At 44.9% G+C, this 17,896-nt stretch overlaps 1 protein-coding gene across 1 annotated transcript in view; it reads left to right on the top strand.

The window, feature by feature from the left end:
* ntm (neurotrimin) overlaps positions 1-15,616 on the top strand; it is a gene marked incomplete at both ends in the record, with an annotated part of 146,983 nt that extends 131,367 nt beyond the window's left edge. Inside the window, 5 exons of the mRNA XM_080508395.1 lie at positions 9,309-9,437; positions 10,532-10,652; positions 11,575-11,726; positions 12,884-12,919; positions 15,516-15,616. Of these exons, the coding sequence (XP_080364521.1) occupies positions 9,309-9,437; positions 10,532-10,652; positions 11,575-11,726; positions 12,884-12,919; positions 15,516-15,616 (539 nt within the window). The remainder of the gene's footprint in view (positions 1-9,308; positions 9,438-10,531; positions 10,653-11,574; positions 11,727-12,883; positions 12,920-15,515) is intronic.
* Between the last annotated feature and the right edge of the window lie 2,280 nt (positions 15,617-17,896).

The raw sequence follows: 17,896 nt of genomic DNA, 5'->3' as shown, positions 1-17,896 counted from the left end.
AAGGGGGATCTTGAAACAGTCTCCGTACGTCCGTCCGTCCGTTCGAACGTTTCTACCTATATCTCGGCAACCCCTGGGCCCACAGTGACCAAACTTCACATGTGGATACATCTCAGAGGGGGAAGGGATACTATGGTGACCTTGACCTAATTTGCATATTAAGTAGGTCACAGGGTCACGAAGTGCTTAAAAACACATTTTGGGCTCTGGAGGCCTAGGTTTTTGAGCTAGGGCTCTGACATTTTATACACACATGATACACACTCCAGGGATAACCTCCAGTACACCAAGTGACCTGACCTTGACCTTGAAGATCGGTAGGGTCTGAAGTTTGCTCGTCGTGGTTGCACAATACATGTATTTTCATATAAACATTTCTCCTCATTTCTCAGCAGTTCCTGGGCCCACAGTCACCAAACTTCACACATGGACACTCCACCTGGGGAGAAGGGGCACCATGGTGACCATGACCTCATTTGCATATCAGGTCACAGGGTCACTAAGTGCATAAAAAACACCTTTTGGGCTCTGGAGACGTATTTTGACATAGCTTATGAAGAAGACCTTTCAGATTCTACATAATGATCTACTAGGACCCATGGAACACCCTCTAGTGTACCAAGTGTGCTGCCTTAGAGCTGGCTTTGTGAGACAATATAAAGCCCTCCGGCGGGGGATTAGCCCAGCAACGGCCTTCTTGTTTAAATTATTGAATTGAGTGATTTGTCCTAATGTGTTGGTGCCTGACCTGTAGGGACACACACACACACACACACACACACACACACACTGTGGTCGATATAATTGAAGAACAACGTAAAGTTATTTTGGACGGCTGATAAAAAGAATAGAACACAATAGAATCCAGTCAGAGGATTATTAGAAGAGGTCTTTTCTTCTGGCTGCTTCCTGTCAGGTCGTCACCCACAGCGAGAGTCGGAGCGCCTCTCCTCCGTCTCCAGCTCTTGTTTACACTTTAATCACTGGTCATTCTTTAGGCCATCTGCCAACTGGTATTGTTTGAGAGTTGTCTATTTTAATTATCCTTCATCTTTTGAAGAAGAAGTCACTGGAAATTGCTTTCATGCTTCATAACTCTTGAAGCAGCCGGGCTGGACACACGCCAGCAGCCTGATCTTCCTCGCTGCTTACGACGCTGCCAAACCCGACGCCGCTGTCGTTTCCTCGGCACGGCGGCACGCAGCCTCGCACGCTGTTTATAGTCCAACACACTGAGAAGACTCAGCCTCCAGTTTGGCATCAGTATAAGACTAATAGTGTATCTTACACACTGTGATTCATGTCGAGGCAGTCCCTTTGAACCAAGTTATTTATCCAGTTATTTACAGTTTGCCATGTTGATGCACTCACACATAGGCGGGGCCTCGATGCTCGTGAGATCTGTCTTCAGCCTCACTCACATTTCCAAATATCATGTCGTAAATGATTTGAACGGTATAAAGACAGACTCTACATGTGGTTTACGAGGGTCAGTCATGTCCCGGTGACAGCTTGGCGTCTGAGGATGGAGTCCACTCTCTCTGCTCCAACCCAGGAAAGGCTGTGTGGTTTCTGGCACCAGGATGTTGGCAGACGACCTTGTAAGACCCTGAAGCCCGAGCTCAAGCCTCCATGAGTCGGACTTATTCGTACAGCGCATCTCAAAGATCCTCCATAAGAGTCGGAACGTGGGCGTCAAGCCAACACCTCAGACCGGTTTTCAAATCATTCCTAAACTATTGCTGCTTGGTGGCAGAATGTGTTTCCTGCTAAAGGAGGCCGCTGGCGTCGGTTGCTAAAATATACCTACCTTGTCCAACGCCACATTTGTCACCATGGAAACCAAGAGATGTCCGGGTTATTTGGTCCACCGCCGCTTCCATCATCTGCCGTGGTCGTTTGAATCGCTTCACGTATCACTGACGTACACACTTTTTACAGTTTCTGTAAAAAGTGAAATATGAAAAAAAAATATCAATAAAATAGCGTCTTCATTCGGGTCATTATGTTGTTCACTGATAAACATTCAGCCTGACACATATATAGGACCTGGTCTGCTCAGGTAGACGGCGCCAGTTAAACATGACCTCATGTGCATCGATCTCAGGAGCATCACAACAGACGTACGTGTAAAATAACACATTTAATTGAATCCATCTGGAGGGTTTATCACAGAAAATACTGAGAGGAGAAGATTATTATGCATTTACAAAGTCAGGAAAGGTTGTCTTTGTTGGCGATCGTGATTTTTTTTTCTGAAAAGAGCTGCTGGTATTCTGCTGAGACCCTCTTTTTAAATGTTTTAATGCACTCAGTATAACACCTGCTAATCCCACACAATCGGAAGCTGAGTACGTGAAGAATCACGTTTTTATGCATGTCTTTATGGGATCAGGCTCATGAACTCTCCTTCTTTGGAAATCAACATGCTTGAGTTCATTATTAACAGTCTTATACGGCACAAGCGTCCAAATTGTGAGAAACATATTATTTGACAAGGTTATCTTTTTTTGTGTTTATTTCCAATGCTAATTGTAGATCGTAGTTTAAGAATTAAACAAGGTTACTCAGTAATTACTCGCCACTTCAATAACTTTGAATCCGAGGCTTTTATTTAAGTGCATTTTGGATTTCTGCTTTTGACTTTGACAGTCAGTAATATGCTAAAGTAGAATTACTTTAACTTTAGTAAATCATCCAAATGGACCGGCAACCTGTCCGGGGTGCATCCTGCCTTCGGCCATAGTCAGCTGGGACCCGGCGCTCCGCGACCCTCAACAGGATCAGTGGGATAAAGATGGGTGGATGGCCAGACGATTGGATGGATGGAAGGATAGAAGTCATCCAAATGCCTTTCCTCCCTCCGTCTGTAACACAGTTCTAAAACTTGTGTGCTAAACTTTGTCTCCTGCCGTCTGCTCGCTCTCTAACTGCGCCCAAATCTCAATGAATGGAAACGTTGCCAGCTTTCGCTGTCAGTGGTTCTTCTTTTTCTCTCCGCTTGCTTTGCAACGCGCCGTACCAGCCGACGGCATTGTGTCGTCAGTCGCTCTCATTGTTGGGTTAAAGTGAAAGTGTTGGGCGCGGAGCGGTGTGCGTATTCTTCTCTTCCTGACAAAGCGGAAACAGAAGACGATGGATTCTTCCACTTGTCTGCGTTATTGTTTCCTCTGCTTCCCTCACGCGGCGGCTTCTACACAGCAGCAGACGCGCAAAGGATTTGTGGCCTGAAAGATTAGATGCAGCCCTGGTTTCCATTTCTTCTTTTGTGTGCTTAAAATAATGTTTGCTATTGGCGGGTCAAAACTAAACCTTACTGTCACAACACATTTTCTTCGCTGGAAAACCTCTTCAGTTAAACCAAAGCTGCCTTGTTGCATCGCGGTAAAACCTACAACCCCAAGCTACTGTATGTCTTGATCCCCCCCCCCCCCCCTTTTTTTTACCCCTTTTATGTTTGTTTCCTTCAAAGAGGATGACGCTTCAAAGCAGGCTTGGCACATTAAGAAATTCCATATGCCCACGGCTGATAATCAGAAGACAAATAGCGATCTGTATATTTGCCTCACCCAGTGACAGTGAGGCCGTTTTAGAGCTGCGGTCCGTCCACATCGTTCTTTGTCTTCTCAGACATCTTTTAAATCAGCCTCCTTTTTCCTGTGTGATTGAAGAGCAACGGAGTTTTGTCACTTCTTCAGCACGTCACTCGTGGCAACGGGGGAAACAGCCTCTCCTCTTCTGCTCCCGTTTTGTTGTGTTATTCCATATGTTACCAGCTCCTATCTGCCTTTCTATTTCTATTTCCTTCACTCCCTCTGCCTGGATTCATCAGTTTAAATCCGTCCACCTGCACCCGCTCCTTAAATGCCTATATCCCTCAAGCATCTGCTCTCCTCTACGGTTTTTTTTTTTTTTCCCTTTCCAAAGTTGTTTCTCTTGCCCAGCACACAAATATCTTCCTCTCTTTTCATTTTCTAACCCCATTTTCTACTTTGCCCTTGAGTTTGAGGTGGCGTTTCAGGGACAGGGAAAGGGTACATTATCTCCTGTCGGCCTCTCCCGAGACTTCCTACCTCGCTTTGCTTTCTCCTGCAGACCACCGTCCTCCCGTGTGCCCCCCCCCCCCCCCCCCCCCCCCCCCAGACATCCTGCCCCGTCACTCAGATGGCCGTGCAGGACATGCTGCTATCTCACTAATAGCTCGGTCACAAACCCAGCAGCCTTCCCCAACAAGAGAACTCAGAAAAATTAGACAGGAAATGTCCTCATTCCGCCGTGACAAGTTGAGAGAAAGTATAGAAGTAGTTTGCGGTGTTGTACAATTTGTGGCACTTTGGGATCACTTGCCTGTTGAACTGGAAAATGCCGTAATGATTTGTTTGGGTATTTCTCAGAGCTCTGCTAATGCTGTGTACCGAGTACTGAGGCATGGCTTGAACTCTTTGTTTCTGCTGAGGCAACATTTGTTCCTGCTATTGTACAAATAAAAAGAAACTTCATTCTTCAGCTCTCAGCGTGTGCAGTTTTTAAGTGCTTTCCCTGACACAGTTGGGTGACTGCCAGTCAAACTAGCCGCAGGAGTGCATGAGTAGGTGAGGCAGACCACAGAAGGTCCTTGAAATCTTTCATCCATCTATCTTCTTTATCCGCCTTCATCCGAGTCTCGCATTCAGTGAAGGGCAGCTTCCAGGACGGTGTCAGGCTATCGGCGGCGTCAGACACCAGGAACACGACCCCACACGGTAACACTCACGCCGCTGTGCAATTTAGAGTCACCAGTTAACCTAACAAGCCTGCCTTTGGATTTTTAGAAATACTACACAGACACAGAGGAAAAAAATAACAAACTTTAAACTTCACAAAGAAAAGCTTCAAGCTTGGAGTCGAGCCAAGGTTTTCTTGAGGCTCATATTCAGGAAAAAGGTTGGCGCACGGTAGAGAGTCTACTCTTTGGGTTGCAGGGGAGTGTGAACGCTGTCATGCGGCCCCTGGAGCTCACTAAACACACTTCCACATGTCCTCTGCTCAGTTCCAATTAAAGTCGGATTGAAGTGTGAGAGCGCCACGCCACAGCGGCGGAGCGAGCGAGGCTTGTGGCTGGAGGAGCGTTCAGTAATCACTCCATCGTGTGCATGGCAGAGCCCTCACCCCCGCCGTGGTTCTTTTTGGCGCCGTACAGGCTGACGTTTAGTTCTTCAAGAACAACAATGATAATCTGGTGTTTGGTGTGTAAATGAGTAAATAAGCAAGAATTGACAGTGAATCAATTTTAATGAATTTCAAATAAGGTGACGATGGTTAACACATTTTGTTTTTATATTTGAGATGTCGCTGTGAAATGTACCTCATTTGGACTGTGGTCTGTAGCAGTGCGGCTGCGCTGTACGAAGGACTGCTGTTGCTAGGACATGTTGCTGTTTCACCATCAGGATTGCATCAGTCAGATGTTCATATTGTCGTCTTTGGAAATGTCACAGTCAGGAGATGAAGCTGAGGCTTCCATCTCACAGCAGCCTGAAGCTTTTGACAGGGAGCCTCTGGTCCGGAGGGTCACCGGTTTGAATCTCAATGCACCACTGTGACGCCGGACAAAGCTCTGCATCTCCCCTGCTGCATCATGGGAGCCCATCAGTCTCACTCGCAGTCCTACTACGTTAAGATTAAATATGACAGGATTAGTTGAGCAGAATCATTTCCTCAAGGGGAACAATGGCTTTGTTTCTACCTTCAACTTGCCACCGTACCAACTATTGACAATCCTTCTTTTCCACGACTGCAGTGGCTGGATGTCACAGCGTGTTTAAACTCCCCAACAACTGCACAAACAAGCAGTTTGATAAGAAATAAGAGATCCAGGGGAGAGAAGCCTGGGCGCATAAATTTCAGTTTATGTCGTGGCAAAAAGTTTGAGCACTTGTAGTAAACCTTGTGAGATAATCAAAATAAGGACTTCACAATGTTTGAACACACTCAAAGAGATGATATTGACCCTGAATCCTTGATTCAAGCCCGCCCCTTCCCGCTAAACCTTCTGACACTGAATAATATTGCTCCACACCAAACCCAACTGATCTTGTAGTATTTGCTCACAGGAAGCATCTGCAAGCAGCTGATCTGCATAAAGCGGCAGAGGATTATAAAAAAACAGTCTGAATAGTTGGAATATTTATCAGGCTGCGGATAAAGAAACTTTCCGTGCAACTGAAATAATTTGGCTCTGCAGTGAAGGGCGCTGAACATCTGCCTTCGCGAGTTTAACTGTATGCAAAACGTGGTTCAGACACAAGCCCCGTCTTCGGGAAGCAAAGTTAAGATTTTGCATGACGCAAACCACAAATTCATGTTCAGTGTTCATGGAGGGTCACTGGGGTTAAAACTTAATTTTCTGCTTTTACGGTTAAGTACATTTCAGAACCTGTACTTTTGTATTTTCACTGAGCTGAATCAGAACATCCACTCGTCTTTTCCTTCCCGAAAGTACCTGTAGTTGTATATTATACTACATGATGCAACCTTCTGACCTCAGTGTGATGGAATAGTTAACGGGTGCAGATTAGCAGCACTGAGTTCCGACGAAGCTCAGGAATCAGTCGTTAGAGTGAGTAGTGGTGCAGGTGGGATTATGTAAAACAGAGGATGATTGCAAGTGTTGATCCTCAAGTCAGTGGAGTCCCTGGCTGCTGATAGTGGAGATGGTGGGGAGGAGCTTTTTGTGTACTAATACACAGTAGGGACAACAATATAATGGTGGTGTGCTGCGTCTGACAGCAGGGCTGTGACCTCCAGTATTATCTTGTAGCTCCAGGAGATAAATGCGGATGCTTCCAGTGGTTAAATGGCTTGGGGATAACAATGGGAGCAAATTGCACAAGTATGGAGTAGTTAGGAGAAACACGTGGGAGGAATGTACAATAAACCATCTGGGTGCACGTCAATACATGACTGAACGGCAGTTATAGTGAAGCCCAGGTAAGCGATGGGCTCTTGAGTGGGCTCAATACACATTTCTTTGTTCATAAATGGCCTCTTGATTAAGCAATCCGCTTGCTGAATATTATTCTCGGAAGAACTGTAAGTAAAAGCAAATGAGCAATTCTCTCCTGGGCTCTTCAGGAGGCTTGTGTTGAGAGTGCGTTAGCTTCTCAAGGCTTTGACTACTTACTGATCGAAAAGAAAAGAAAAGAAACTTTTCAAGGTGATAACACTGTGCTAATGTGCGTCATACGGAAGCACACAGATTCAGATTTGACATAATAAGTCCTGAAGAAAAGTCTGTTTCACATAAGATATTTATACATGTGTGTGTATATATATATAGGTATAGAGCTTGAAGACAAATATAGTGTTAAATAAGTTTAATGGCTGGGATGTGATAGTTTGTAGAAATCACCGATTGGCCAAAAGCCAAAACTAAATATGATTTTTTTTTCTATAAATGTTTTTTCTAGCTTGAAGTCTTGGCAGAATGTCAGTTACACTTTTTCTTTTTCTTTTTACAGTTAGTTTCCACCAAATCAGTTTGCACAACAGCGATGATGTACATCAATGCACAGGGACATCATCGGCCTTTACATCACCTTTGGTCACATGAAGGACGTAAATTAGTTTGGAACGAAGGCAGAAATTGTGCTCCAACATTTCCTGTTTGAGGAAACTGAACCAATAGATTCACACAATGTGTTTCATGACTTATCTGTCTTGTATCTTGTGATTGTTTCTAAATGAGATGAGAGTTTAGTAGAGATGCTGCTGTGATGCTGTCACGCTTATGCAGGCCCAACAATCCAACCAATTTCTCCACGGGTGAAGCAGAATGGACACCAAACACTCATTTGTGTTGGTCGCCTGCATATAGCATGCACACTTAAAAGTGCCATCTCCCGACTCATCAAGCAGAGACCAGAGGAGGATCTCAATCCACCTTGGTTTCCGGGGCAGGAGGCGGTGAGACGGAAGTCTCTGGGTCTGGTTATCAGCTGCTGGATTGACGAGTCGCCAGTGAGCTTGACATGCAGATACTTTTCAGGCCTTTCAGGAAGTGACTGTAAATAAATGAGAACTGCAAAGATCCTTTCTTTTATTGATACAAAGAATATATTGCTCATTAATTACAGAGCCGTTTCTAATGTGAATTATAAAGGGATTGAATAGTTTCATACACTTTACCATCAGAGTCAACGATGATGAGTTACAACATGAGAGACGCAAGATAACACTGCTAATTAGTGTCTGTTTTTCAAAGCAGGAAGTTATTTTGTGGGGGTCTGTGGACTCCACGCGTCACTTTGGGGGCTTGACAGCATCAGTCCTCTGAAGCTACCTGCCAGGAAACCGGCTGTTTGAGGATGTGCGTCAGCCGGCAGCCCGTCTTGATTCACTCCCCTCTGAGGGTTTATGATCGGGGTTGAACCAGAGCCGCGGTCTCTATTGAGGAGGGAAACGGAGGAGACATCCCCCACCTGGGGCTACCTCACCCTCCCTCCCGCTTCCCCGGCGCACCTCGTCAGGCGATCATCATGTCAGTGTGCTCTGGAGGGCGCCATTCAGCAACGTGCCCAAACCCAGCAAAGTGAATCCAAGCGCAGTGCATTCCTGTCACCTTCCAACGTCTTGGGAGGAGGCTTGAAGTCAATTATGTCTTTTGTTCTGTATGTTGAGTGCTGTATTAAGTGTCTCTGTCAAGCGTGTCAAATTGATTCCAGAAAAGAACCCCACCACCACCACCACCCTCCTCCCTCCTCCTCCTCCCCTTCATGCTCTCATATCTCAGTGGTGGAGCTTGCAGGCTTGAGAGACGCACAAATAAAAGAGGGGAATATGAAAGTTCTGACAGATAAGTGGTAATGAGAGGGGAGGCTGAACAAAGCCCTAATCACCGAGTGTTGTAACATCCTCCGAAAAGTGTCAGCGAGCTCAAGAAGCCGCTTCTTTGTGAGATCTGCAAAAATCAACAGTGCAGCCACGCCGGTGTATTTACCCATGGAAGCTCTGACACACATGCAGCTCTGTGAATGTGGCCTGCCGGGTCGGATCAGACTCTTACAAGCTTCACGGCCACGTGTCTCCTCCGCAGATCTTTCGCTCTCTCTTTTTTTTTTTTCCCCCGGATTGATCGTCTTCTCTCCCTTACTGCATGTGTTAATAATTGCGACTGCCATGTGTCACAATAAAGCTTCATGGAAGGTGTGAGAGGTGCAGCAAGTCGTTCCAGCCTCCCTCATCAACGCCTCTGTGGCTCCACTCCAGCCCGACGCAGTGTGAAAATACCTGTCAATGACCCTGTGTGTGTGTGTGTGTGTCTCTCACAGGTGACATGGCGTCTGACGACGAGTACCTGGAAATCCCTTCCATCTCCCGACAGCGGGCAGGAACGTACGAGTGCACGGCCGTCAATGACATCGATACAGACGTGCAGACTGTGGACATCACCGTCAACTGTGAGTGTCGCCGGAACCCGACAGAAACAGACGACCTTTTTATGGGCGAATTTCCAATATAATGCTGAGAACTGGGCTGTTGAAAAATAACATGGAAGGAGTCATATCCTCCATCTCCACCTCCTCCTCCTCCATCTTCACCTCCTCCTCCATCTCCACCTCCTCCTCCTGGTCTGGTCGCTCCAGAAACCTGGTACTCAAAGTTCCCAGCTCCTCCTTGATTCTCCTCCATTAGAACATCGGATCCTAGGAGCTGCATTCAGAATCTGCTGTGTCTGTGTGAGCTGGACTGGCTCCGCCCACAAACGCCTATCTATGGGAAGAGGAGGAAGTACTTCCTCTCGTGGCGCCATGTGCCAGAGCAGAGCTGCCTGATTGTGGGAGGAGTCATAGGGGAGGAGCCTACCTTGATTGTGATTGGCTGAACCCCCGATGACACTGTATAGGGTTTGATTTCTGATTGGCTGGTTGGAGCAACACACTTTTTAAAACCTGGAACAAGCTGGGGAGAGAGAGGACACACGTTCTACACTTCTGGGGTGTCGTTCCAGGTACGGAGACGATTAGTACTGCTGGAGAACCTTTAGGAAGTGGAGTTTGTACAATATGTCCCTTTTAATTGTAGTTTTTCAGCAAAGCAAAGTGGTGGTTTGACCATTGCAGGGAATTCATCTCTCCATCTTGGTAATCAGTTACCAGTGCATTACTACCAAAAGTAGTGTGATTACAGTAAACATGATTGTCAACAATACCTACAACTACTACGACTATCCATCTGTATGGCCTCACTAAGTAACTCCGTCAGTCTCACCTCACCAGCTTTAAACTCTGATTCTCCTCCGCCCTCCGCTGCTCCCGGTCATCAAGGTTACTGCAGTCTGCCTGTCAGCTTCCACCAGCCTGCTCGTTGACCTCTGAACCCGCCTCGTCTCTCCTCGTGTTGAAACTGTACAATTTCTCAGGAGAAACGAAGAGTCTCAATGATTCCCTCCCATAACGCCTGCAGAGGCGGAGGCGAAGCTGCGAGCTCCAGCCTGACACGCTGGACTTGTGGCGCCTCGTCCTCCTGAACTGGGTGTTTTCCCTGCTTGCAGATTCCCCCACGGTGTCGGAGGGCAGAGACGTCGGGGTGACGCTGGGCCAGAGAGGAGTGCTGGAGTGTGAGGCCGACGCCGTGCCCGAGGCCGACTTCGAGTGGTACAAAGACGACAGGAGGTAGCGGCTTTCACACTCGCCTCTTTTATCTCCCGCCGTGGCTGATAGGCCCCGAAGGGGGATCTTGAAACAGTCTCCGTACGTCCGTACGTCCGTCCGTTCGAACGTTTCTACCTATATCTCGGCAACCCCTGGGCCCACAGTGACCAAACTTCACATGTGGATACATCTCAGAGGGGGAAGGGATACTATGGTGACCTTGACCTAATTTGCATATTAAGTAGGTCACAGGGTCACGAAGTGCTTAAAAACACATTTTGGGCTCTGGAGGCCTAGGTTTTTGAGCTAGGGCTCTGAAATTTTATACACCCATGATACACACTCCAGGGATAACCTCCAGTACACCAAGTGACCTGACCTTGACCTTGAAGATTGGTAGGGTCTGAAGTTTGCTCGTCATGGTTGCACAATGCATCTATTTTCATATAAACATTTCTCCTCATTTCTCAGCAGTTCCTGGGCCCACAGTCACCAAACTTCACATATGGACACTCCACCTGGGGAGAAGGGGCACCATGGTGACCATGACCTCATTTGCATATCAGGTCACAGGGTCACTAAGTGCATAGAAACACCTTTTGGGCTCTGGAGACGTATTTTGACATAGCTTATGAAGAAGACCTTTCAGATTCTACATAATGATCTACTAGGACCCATGGAACACCCTCTAGTGTACCAAGTGTGCTGCCTTAGAGCTGGCTTTGTGAGAAAATATAAAGCCCTCCGGCGGGGGATTAGCCCAGCAACGGCCTTCTTGTTAAGTACGCGAACGGAGGTCGGCAGCTTGTGCGTGTCAGTGTGTGTTCTTGACTGATTTTGACCCGTTTCCTTCATTACTGCTGCTCATGGCTTCGCTGCCAGTCGTACAGGTGTTCATACTGTGGTTGTACTAACCGGTAAAGACCATGTGACCTCCTCCTAGAATCTTCGGTGACTTCGATGGGATGGAGATCGTCCACTCTGGGTCGCTGTCCAGGGTGACGTTCTTTAACGTGTCTGACGGTGATTATGGGAACTACACCTGCGTCGCCATCAACAAACTGGGGAGCTCGAACACAAGCTTCCTTATGTATGGTGAGTATCGCCATTGGTCTTTAGATGTAAAGCGATTGATTAAATGTCGCGCGTGAGTGGGAATGAATGTAAAATGATGTGTTGAAATGGATTAATTTAGTCAAAGTGTGGAGAGCTGACTAATTCGCTTCTGTCAGGACTTCACACAGGATGGTTGTGTTTCTGTCACTGCTGGAGGAAGCCACTCTCCTCCACCAACAGCCCTGCACGCCGCTTCAGCTGCACAATATACCGTATAGTTCCTAATAGATGCACAGTTAGACTGCGAAAACTCGCGGCGCTTCTTGTAGGAACATGCAGTTTCAGGCCTCCAGTCAATTTTTTTTAAATGCCGAAAAAAAATTGTGTATGTTTTGCTCAAAGCCTGTATACAAAATATGTGTACAGTAGATCCTTGCACGAGGGGCCCAAATAAGAGCGGATTGATGGTCATGAACAGAGAGAATTGCAAACAGTTGAAAACCAGTATACTGTGAATTTTCCAGAATACGAGCCCTTTAACATGAAACTAGTTTGATTTAAAATATCAAGCTGGTGAAACGCATTTTGCTTTCACCTTGTTAAGAGTAGTTTGATCACTGGTGATTCAATTTTATGAAAAATTCACTTCGACATGGTGCAAGTTGTTTTCCATCTGTTGCACCACGTATTCATGGGATTGAACTACAGACCTCTGTGGTCAGACCCTGTTTGTATTCCAGGCCCTGGCTTATCGGCGTAAAGCTTCCAGGTTTTCTCCAGGTATCAGGGCTTCTTAAAGGGCTTCTTGTAAAGACATGCTCCGTCAGGTAGCCGGAGTTTCGTTAAGAGAATCTCTCAAAAGGGATGAATGACCTCTGACCCGAGCTGAAAGGAAAAACTTCCATTGAAAAAAGACGTTTCTCATGCAGCTTGTTGGAGATCCCAACGTCTCTGGATGTAGATTGTTCTTTACTTCCCGTTGTCAGAATGAAGATGTGATTATGTTGCTGTTTTGTAAACTCCCACGTCTCACTGCTGACATCACCGAACATCACGAGCTCTGAGTGGCTGCAACCAGCTTGGAAATGTTCACAGTGGAAATTCTTCAGGAGCGAATATTCATGCTCTTCACCAGTGATGTCATCGTGCCGCTGTTGTGTTTCCGACATGTCGTTTCTTTTGTCCCCCTGCTGTAGTGGTAATTGAACCTACTAGCTCGACGCTATTGCAAGGTTAGTATTCCGCCATTCCGGCATGCTCCTCCTCCTCCTCCGCCGCCGCCGCCGTGTGCTCTGATCGTATTAACCGCATGCTGGAGCATGTCAGACGTTGCCATTTTCACAAGCCACCTCGTCGGGGTTGTTACCGGATCCGCGGGCAGCGTCTCGACTGCTCCGGTCGATCCTCGATGCCTCGATCCTGTCAGAACCGTAGATTTAAGTCTCTCGTCGTCGCGTGCTGACGTTCTGTCCGTGTTCCGCGGCGCCCGCCTCAGATGCGACGGATCTTTTGTGAAAGTGGTCAATGCTTCTGCTTCTTGCTAACTGTCTTTCATCTTTTCTTTTTGCAAACCTTACGGCCTCTCTGTGACATTGGGTTGATTTTGCTTTTTGCATGCTCTTTGTCCAATGTAAGTATTCACTTGTCTTCTCGTTATTATCATCTTGTGCTTGTTAGTCTTTGGAATTGTAGCTATTGAGTCTTGATTGTCCGTAATGTACAGGAAACGCTCGACGCAAACACGCGCAGGTGCACGTCTTCACTGCAGATGAGAATAAGTGTAAATGTAGGTTTTCTTTATGCAGATGAGTTCTGCTGATAAGCAGCTGAACCTGCAGTGATAAAGCACGTCTTCTCGTACGAACCTCGTGACGACAGATTGCAGCATCTCTTGAACGGACCTGCTTCTTTAACGCTTCACAGTTGCATTAATGCCTTTGATTTTCTTTTTTTTTTTTCCACTACGAGTGATCGTTATTATTCTAATTAACCATATGCAGGATTAGGGATAATCCACTGTGGAGGGGTAATTGGATAGATGCCCCAAAGGAAACTGTAGTGAACTCGTGGAAATCCGAGGGAAATGAGGAGTCATTGTGCTGCAAATCTTCAAAGTAAAAAGTTGAAAATTGTCCTCAATCCCCACACAATGCATCATTTAGTTTGAACTCGCCTCATCGTGATGAAAATATTACAGGCTTTTGTTCACAAAACGCGCCATTAAAGCATATTGTGGTTTTGGATTCTTTACGCCATTGAAACCTGCTAAACGCTACAGCAGGACTCGAATTTTCTCTCAATGTTGAATGCATGTGTTCAATTTATTTAACGTTCAGCTTTGAGAACGAGTAAATGAAAAGAGAATACTTTGGAATATTTGTGACTGCTCAAGAAAAATTAATTCCTCAAGTTGGTAGAAACTTTTTTCCAATAGACCTGAGGTCATACTTATAGTCCAGTTCTGGTGTGCTTTAGACAAATACACACACCAGCCTCTCTTTTATGTTGTTGTTGCAAATTATTTCATTTATTTATGTATTTCTTTTATTTAATATTACTATATAGTTATTGTTCCCATCAAGAAGCTGCACGTCTGTTGGTTTTCTGGAGCAGAATTCCCTCCAAAATACTTTATTCACAATATTGTTCTTCCATTACATGTACTTTTAAAGCTTCAGCCCAAAGTACCGGGTTCTTTATCACTGATCAAATGCCTTTGGAACATTTCGACCAGTCATAATAAATTAAATGATCCCCACTGATGTACAAACGTCTGAAGTAAAGTCTCTCCCAATAACAATCATATTAATTCTAATTTCAGACCAGTGTGCTGCTGACTCGACATATCTTCTCCAAACGAAAATCAGAAGCTGTTTACCAAACACAGGCAGACACAGAACCACAGAAAAGACAGAAAACATGTGTTTAGAAACAACAGAGGCTCCCTGACTAAACCATGGGGTACGCCAACATCTGCGTTTGACGTTACAAACGGTTCAGCTTTAATTTTGTTTAAAAACATCCAGATTTTGGGGAAATTGTTTTGCCCTGCAGAATGATTTCAAGCATTTCTTTTACAAACTGTCACTCTGTGTGTTCTATTATTTGGTTTTAACCCTTTGGGGCCTGAAGCATTTTGTGCCGTTTTTCACTACAATTGATTTTTCCTTTATATCTCAGATATAAAGTCCTTAAACTTTGCCTTTTATGGTGTCATTTTGTTCAGGGCAACCTCATAAATGCATTTCTGAAGTATTTTCATCACTTTGGCATACTGTATTAAAACGGTGGATCTAAAAACACCATAAAATTACAAATTCGGGTGGTAAAAACAGATTTATTGACTATAAAAGTTACAGACATGGTAAACTAATCATTTTGTTTACTTGTAAAGTAAATCTAAACTATAATTAAGTAAAATTGATCAAAACAGGACTGAAAAAACAGTTCTATACAGATATTTACAGTGAAATAGAAGCACTGCCTCAGGCGTTTTTTGTAAAACTATTTATAAAAGGGTCACACATGTTTTTCCTCATATCTCCACTTCGTCATGTGACGAGGACGCACCGGTGCGTCCACAGGCCCCAGAGGGTTAAAACACACTAGGAATGTTTTTGGATGTGACATGTCGGGATGAACAGAGGATTTACAAACCGACGCCGTTATGGAGGCGGTCCGCTGTGTTAGTGGGAGACTGAGCCGTTAGATCTGTGGATGTCGTTTCACCTTTCAATGCAAGACTTTAATACATTAGAAGCATCTTTGAAAATGCACGCGTAACCTGATAAGCCCCGCCCCCCCCTCCTCCTCTTCCTGCCCCGTCAGGTCCGAGAGCAGTCCAGGACGGCAGCGGCGGCGCCATGGGGGTGCATTCACACACCAGCATCCTCTTCTTGGTGATTCTGCCCTTCCTGCTCCGCTTTTGAAGAGGATTGGATCGGAACACAAGTGTTTCGTGTGTGTGTGTGTGTGTGTGTGTGTGTGTGTGTGTGTGTGTGTGTGTGTGTGTGTGTGTGTGTGTGCGTGTGCGTGTGTGTGTGTGCGTGTGCGCGCAGATGCGCGTTTCCTTTTTCTTTTTCCCCCCAAAGTGGAACCATGAACTGATGCACCCCCGGTGCATGAGGTTTCCTGCGACACGTCGACCCACTAAATGAGAACCGAATTAATCTCTTTTGATTCTTTTAGATTTCGATGATATAACAATTGTTTCACCTTGTAATTGAATTTTTTTTTCTGGATGATTTTCCCTCTAAATTATGGCGTTCAGGATTATCTCTTTTTACGTCTCAGAAAGAAAAAAAAAAAATAACAACCCGATTTCTTAACTGTCCTGTCGTATTCAAATGGGCTTATCATAATTGTTTTGGGTTTTTTTTTTAAACTGCATATTCATGTCTCCTCCAGGAAAAAGCAAAGTATGAGAGGTGAATGTTAAATACCTCAAAGTCAGAGTGAGACAGTGAAGCAGAAGGGTTTTGGGTTACCCCGAGGCGGAGAGCCGCCATTATCATATTCTAATGTATAATAATTATCATTCAGTTTGGTTGAGGAAAGCAGGAATTGTTTTTGACCTTCAAGTATTTTCATTCTCAGCGTTATAGTGCTATACTTGCAGATGTGTTGTGCTAATATTTTTTAATTTAATTAAATTTTTTGCAATGATGTTTAGTTTTAAATACTTTTTCAGAAGGGAAGCTGTAATTATTTAGAAAATTGATCTTAGTTTTTTTTTTTTTTTGTCCTTACTGTCTTTTTTTTTTTTTCTTTTTCATTTTGACCATTACCACGACACAAAACCTGTCCAGAATAATCATGTTAGAGTTTAGTCCTTCCAAACGGGAAGGACAGTTTTCTCCACTCGTGTGGAGGCAAATGACTTGATTGTTTTTTTTTGGGCTTTTTATGCGTAACTGTTTCCTTCTACCAATGTTTGAGAAAACGATTCCACTCACGTTCCCGACCAGCGTCGCAGAGGGTTTAGAGACCAACCAATACCATCGTGTTAAGAGAAAAATAAACACTTTTTGCATGTTTTAGACACAAATAACCCAAAGACTTTAGCAGGTTATACAGAAACGCACTTCACGGAAATTCACTGGCTGCATAGAAAAGATGAACGACGGAGCGGCTACCGAAAACAAAGCCAGAAAGTCCCGATTGGCCACCCGGACCTGCTGGAGCTGCCGGGGGGCCACCAGGGGGCGACGGGGCACGGGCTGTGGTCCAGATGATTTAATCTTGTACACTCACACTTATTCACTGTATCAGCTGACTGGACATGAGGCGTCTCAGTATATCTTCATTGTTGGGTTTTCAATCCATCGTTGCGTTTGTTCCAGAGTAAAGTTTTTGGGGGGTAATTCATTAATCAATTAACCAAGATAGGTTTATTACTCCACAATCCTCTTAATAGAATCAAAATTGGCTGACAGAGATACGTCGTTCATCTTTATCAAACGGGGTTGAACAAAATGAAATAAATCCTCACAAAATGGGATTGAAAGCAACATGTGGTTCATTCAGATTAAAACAAATGTTCACGCTTGTTCTATGAACTTTTTTTCTCTTTTGTTTGTTTGTGAAACTTGAGGCCGACTGCTCACAGAAACGTAAAACTGATTTATTGATCGGGTTGACGAGATCTGATCCTCGAGTTCCTCTGCTGTTTAATTATCATTATTCAAGCAGGCGAGAAGAAAAACACTTTACCTGTTGGTCTCCATGACGACAGCAGTCCTTCCTGTTCGAGGGGAAATCACAGGACGTTCCGTCAATGAAGTAACCGGGGAGAGTTATCGATAATTCAGACGTTTCCCAGTGTTTGTTCCACCTGCAGATTTGTGAAAGCCTCGTGTTGCTTTTGAAAGCAGTTAATCTTCGCTCATCTCACTTGTGACAGTTTCCTCTTTCTTTGTCCTCAGTATTATATTCTCACAGCCAAGAGCATAAATGTGTTTTTCTACAGGATTTTTTTTGGGGGGGAATACTATTATTTGAAATGGTAGTTACCTTTGAACCAAAATGTACAGTGTGTGATTCTGACTTTGGGACATTTTCAGCTTCGACTGAGGAGGAAGAGTTTGCAGGGCTTGTTGTTACAGTACAGAAGCCAGTTGCAATAAGAAGAACCATCACATGTCCCAGAAACTCTTTTTATCACTTGAAATATACCGCTATATTACTTATATCAAAAAAAAAGATAAAGC

This window comes from Blennius ocellaris, assembly GCF_963422515.1.
Source record: "Blennius ocellaris genome assembly, chromosome: 14".
In the NCBI taxonomy this organism is placed as follows: Eukaryota; Metazoa; Chordata; class Actinopteri; order Blenniiformes; family Blenniidae; genus Blennius; species Blennius ocellaris.
The sequence above is the reverse complement of the archived record's forward strand: the minus strand, read 5'-3'. Positions and strand labels throughout refer to the sequence as shown.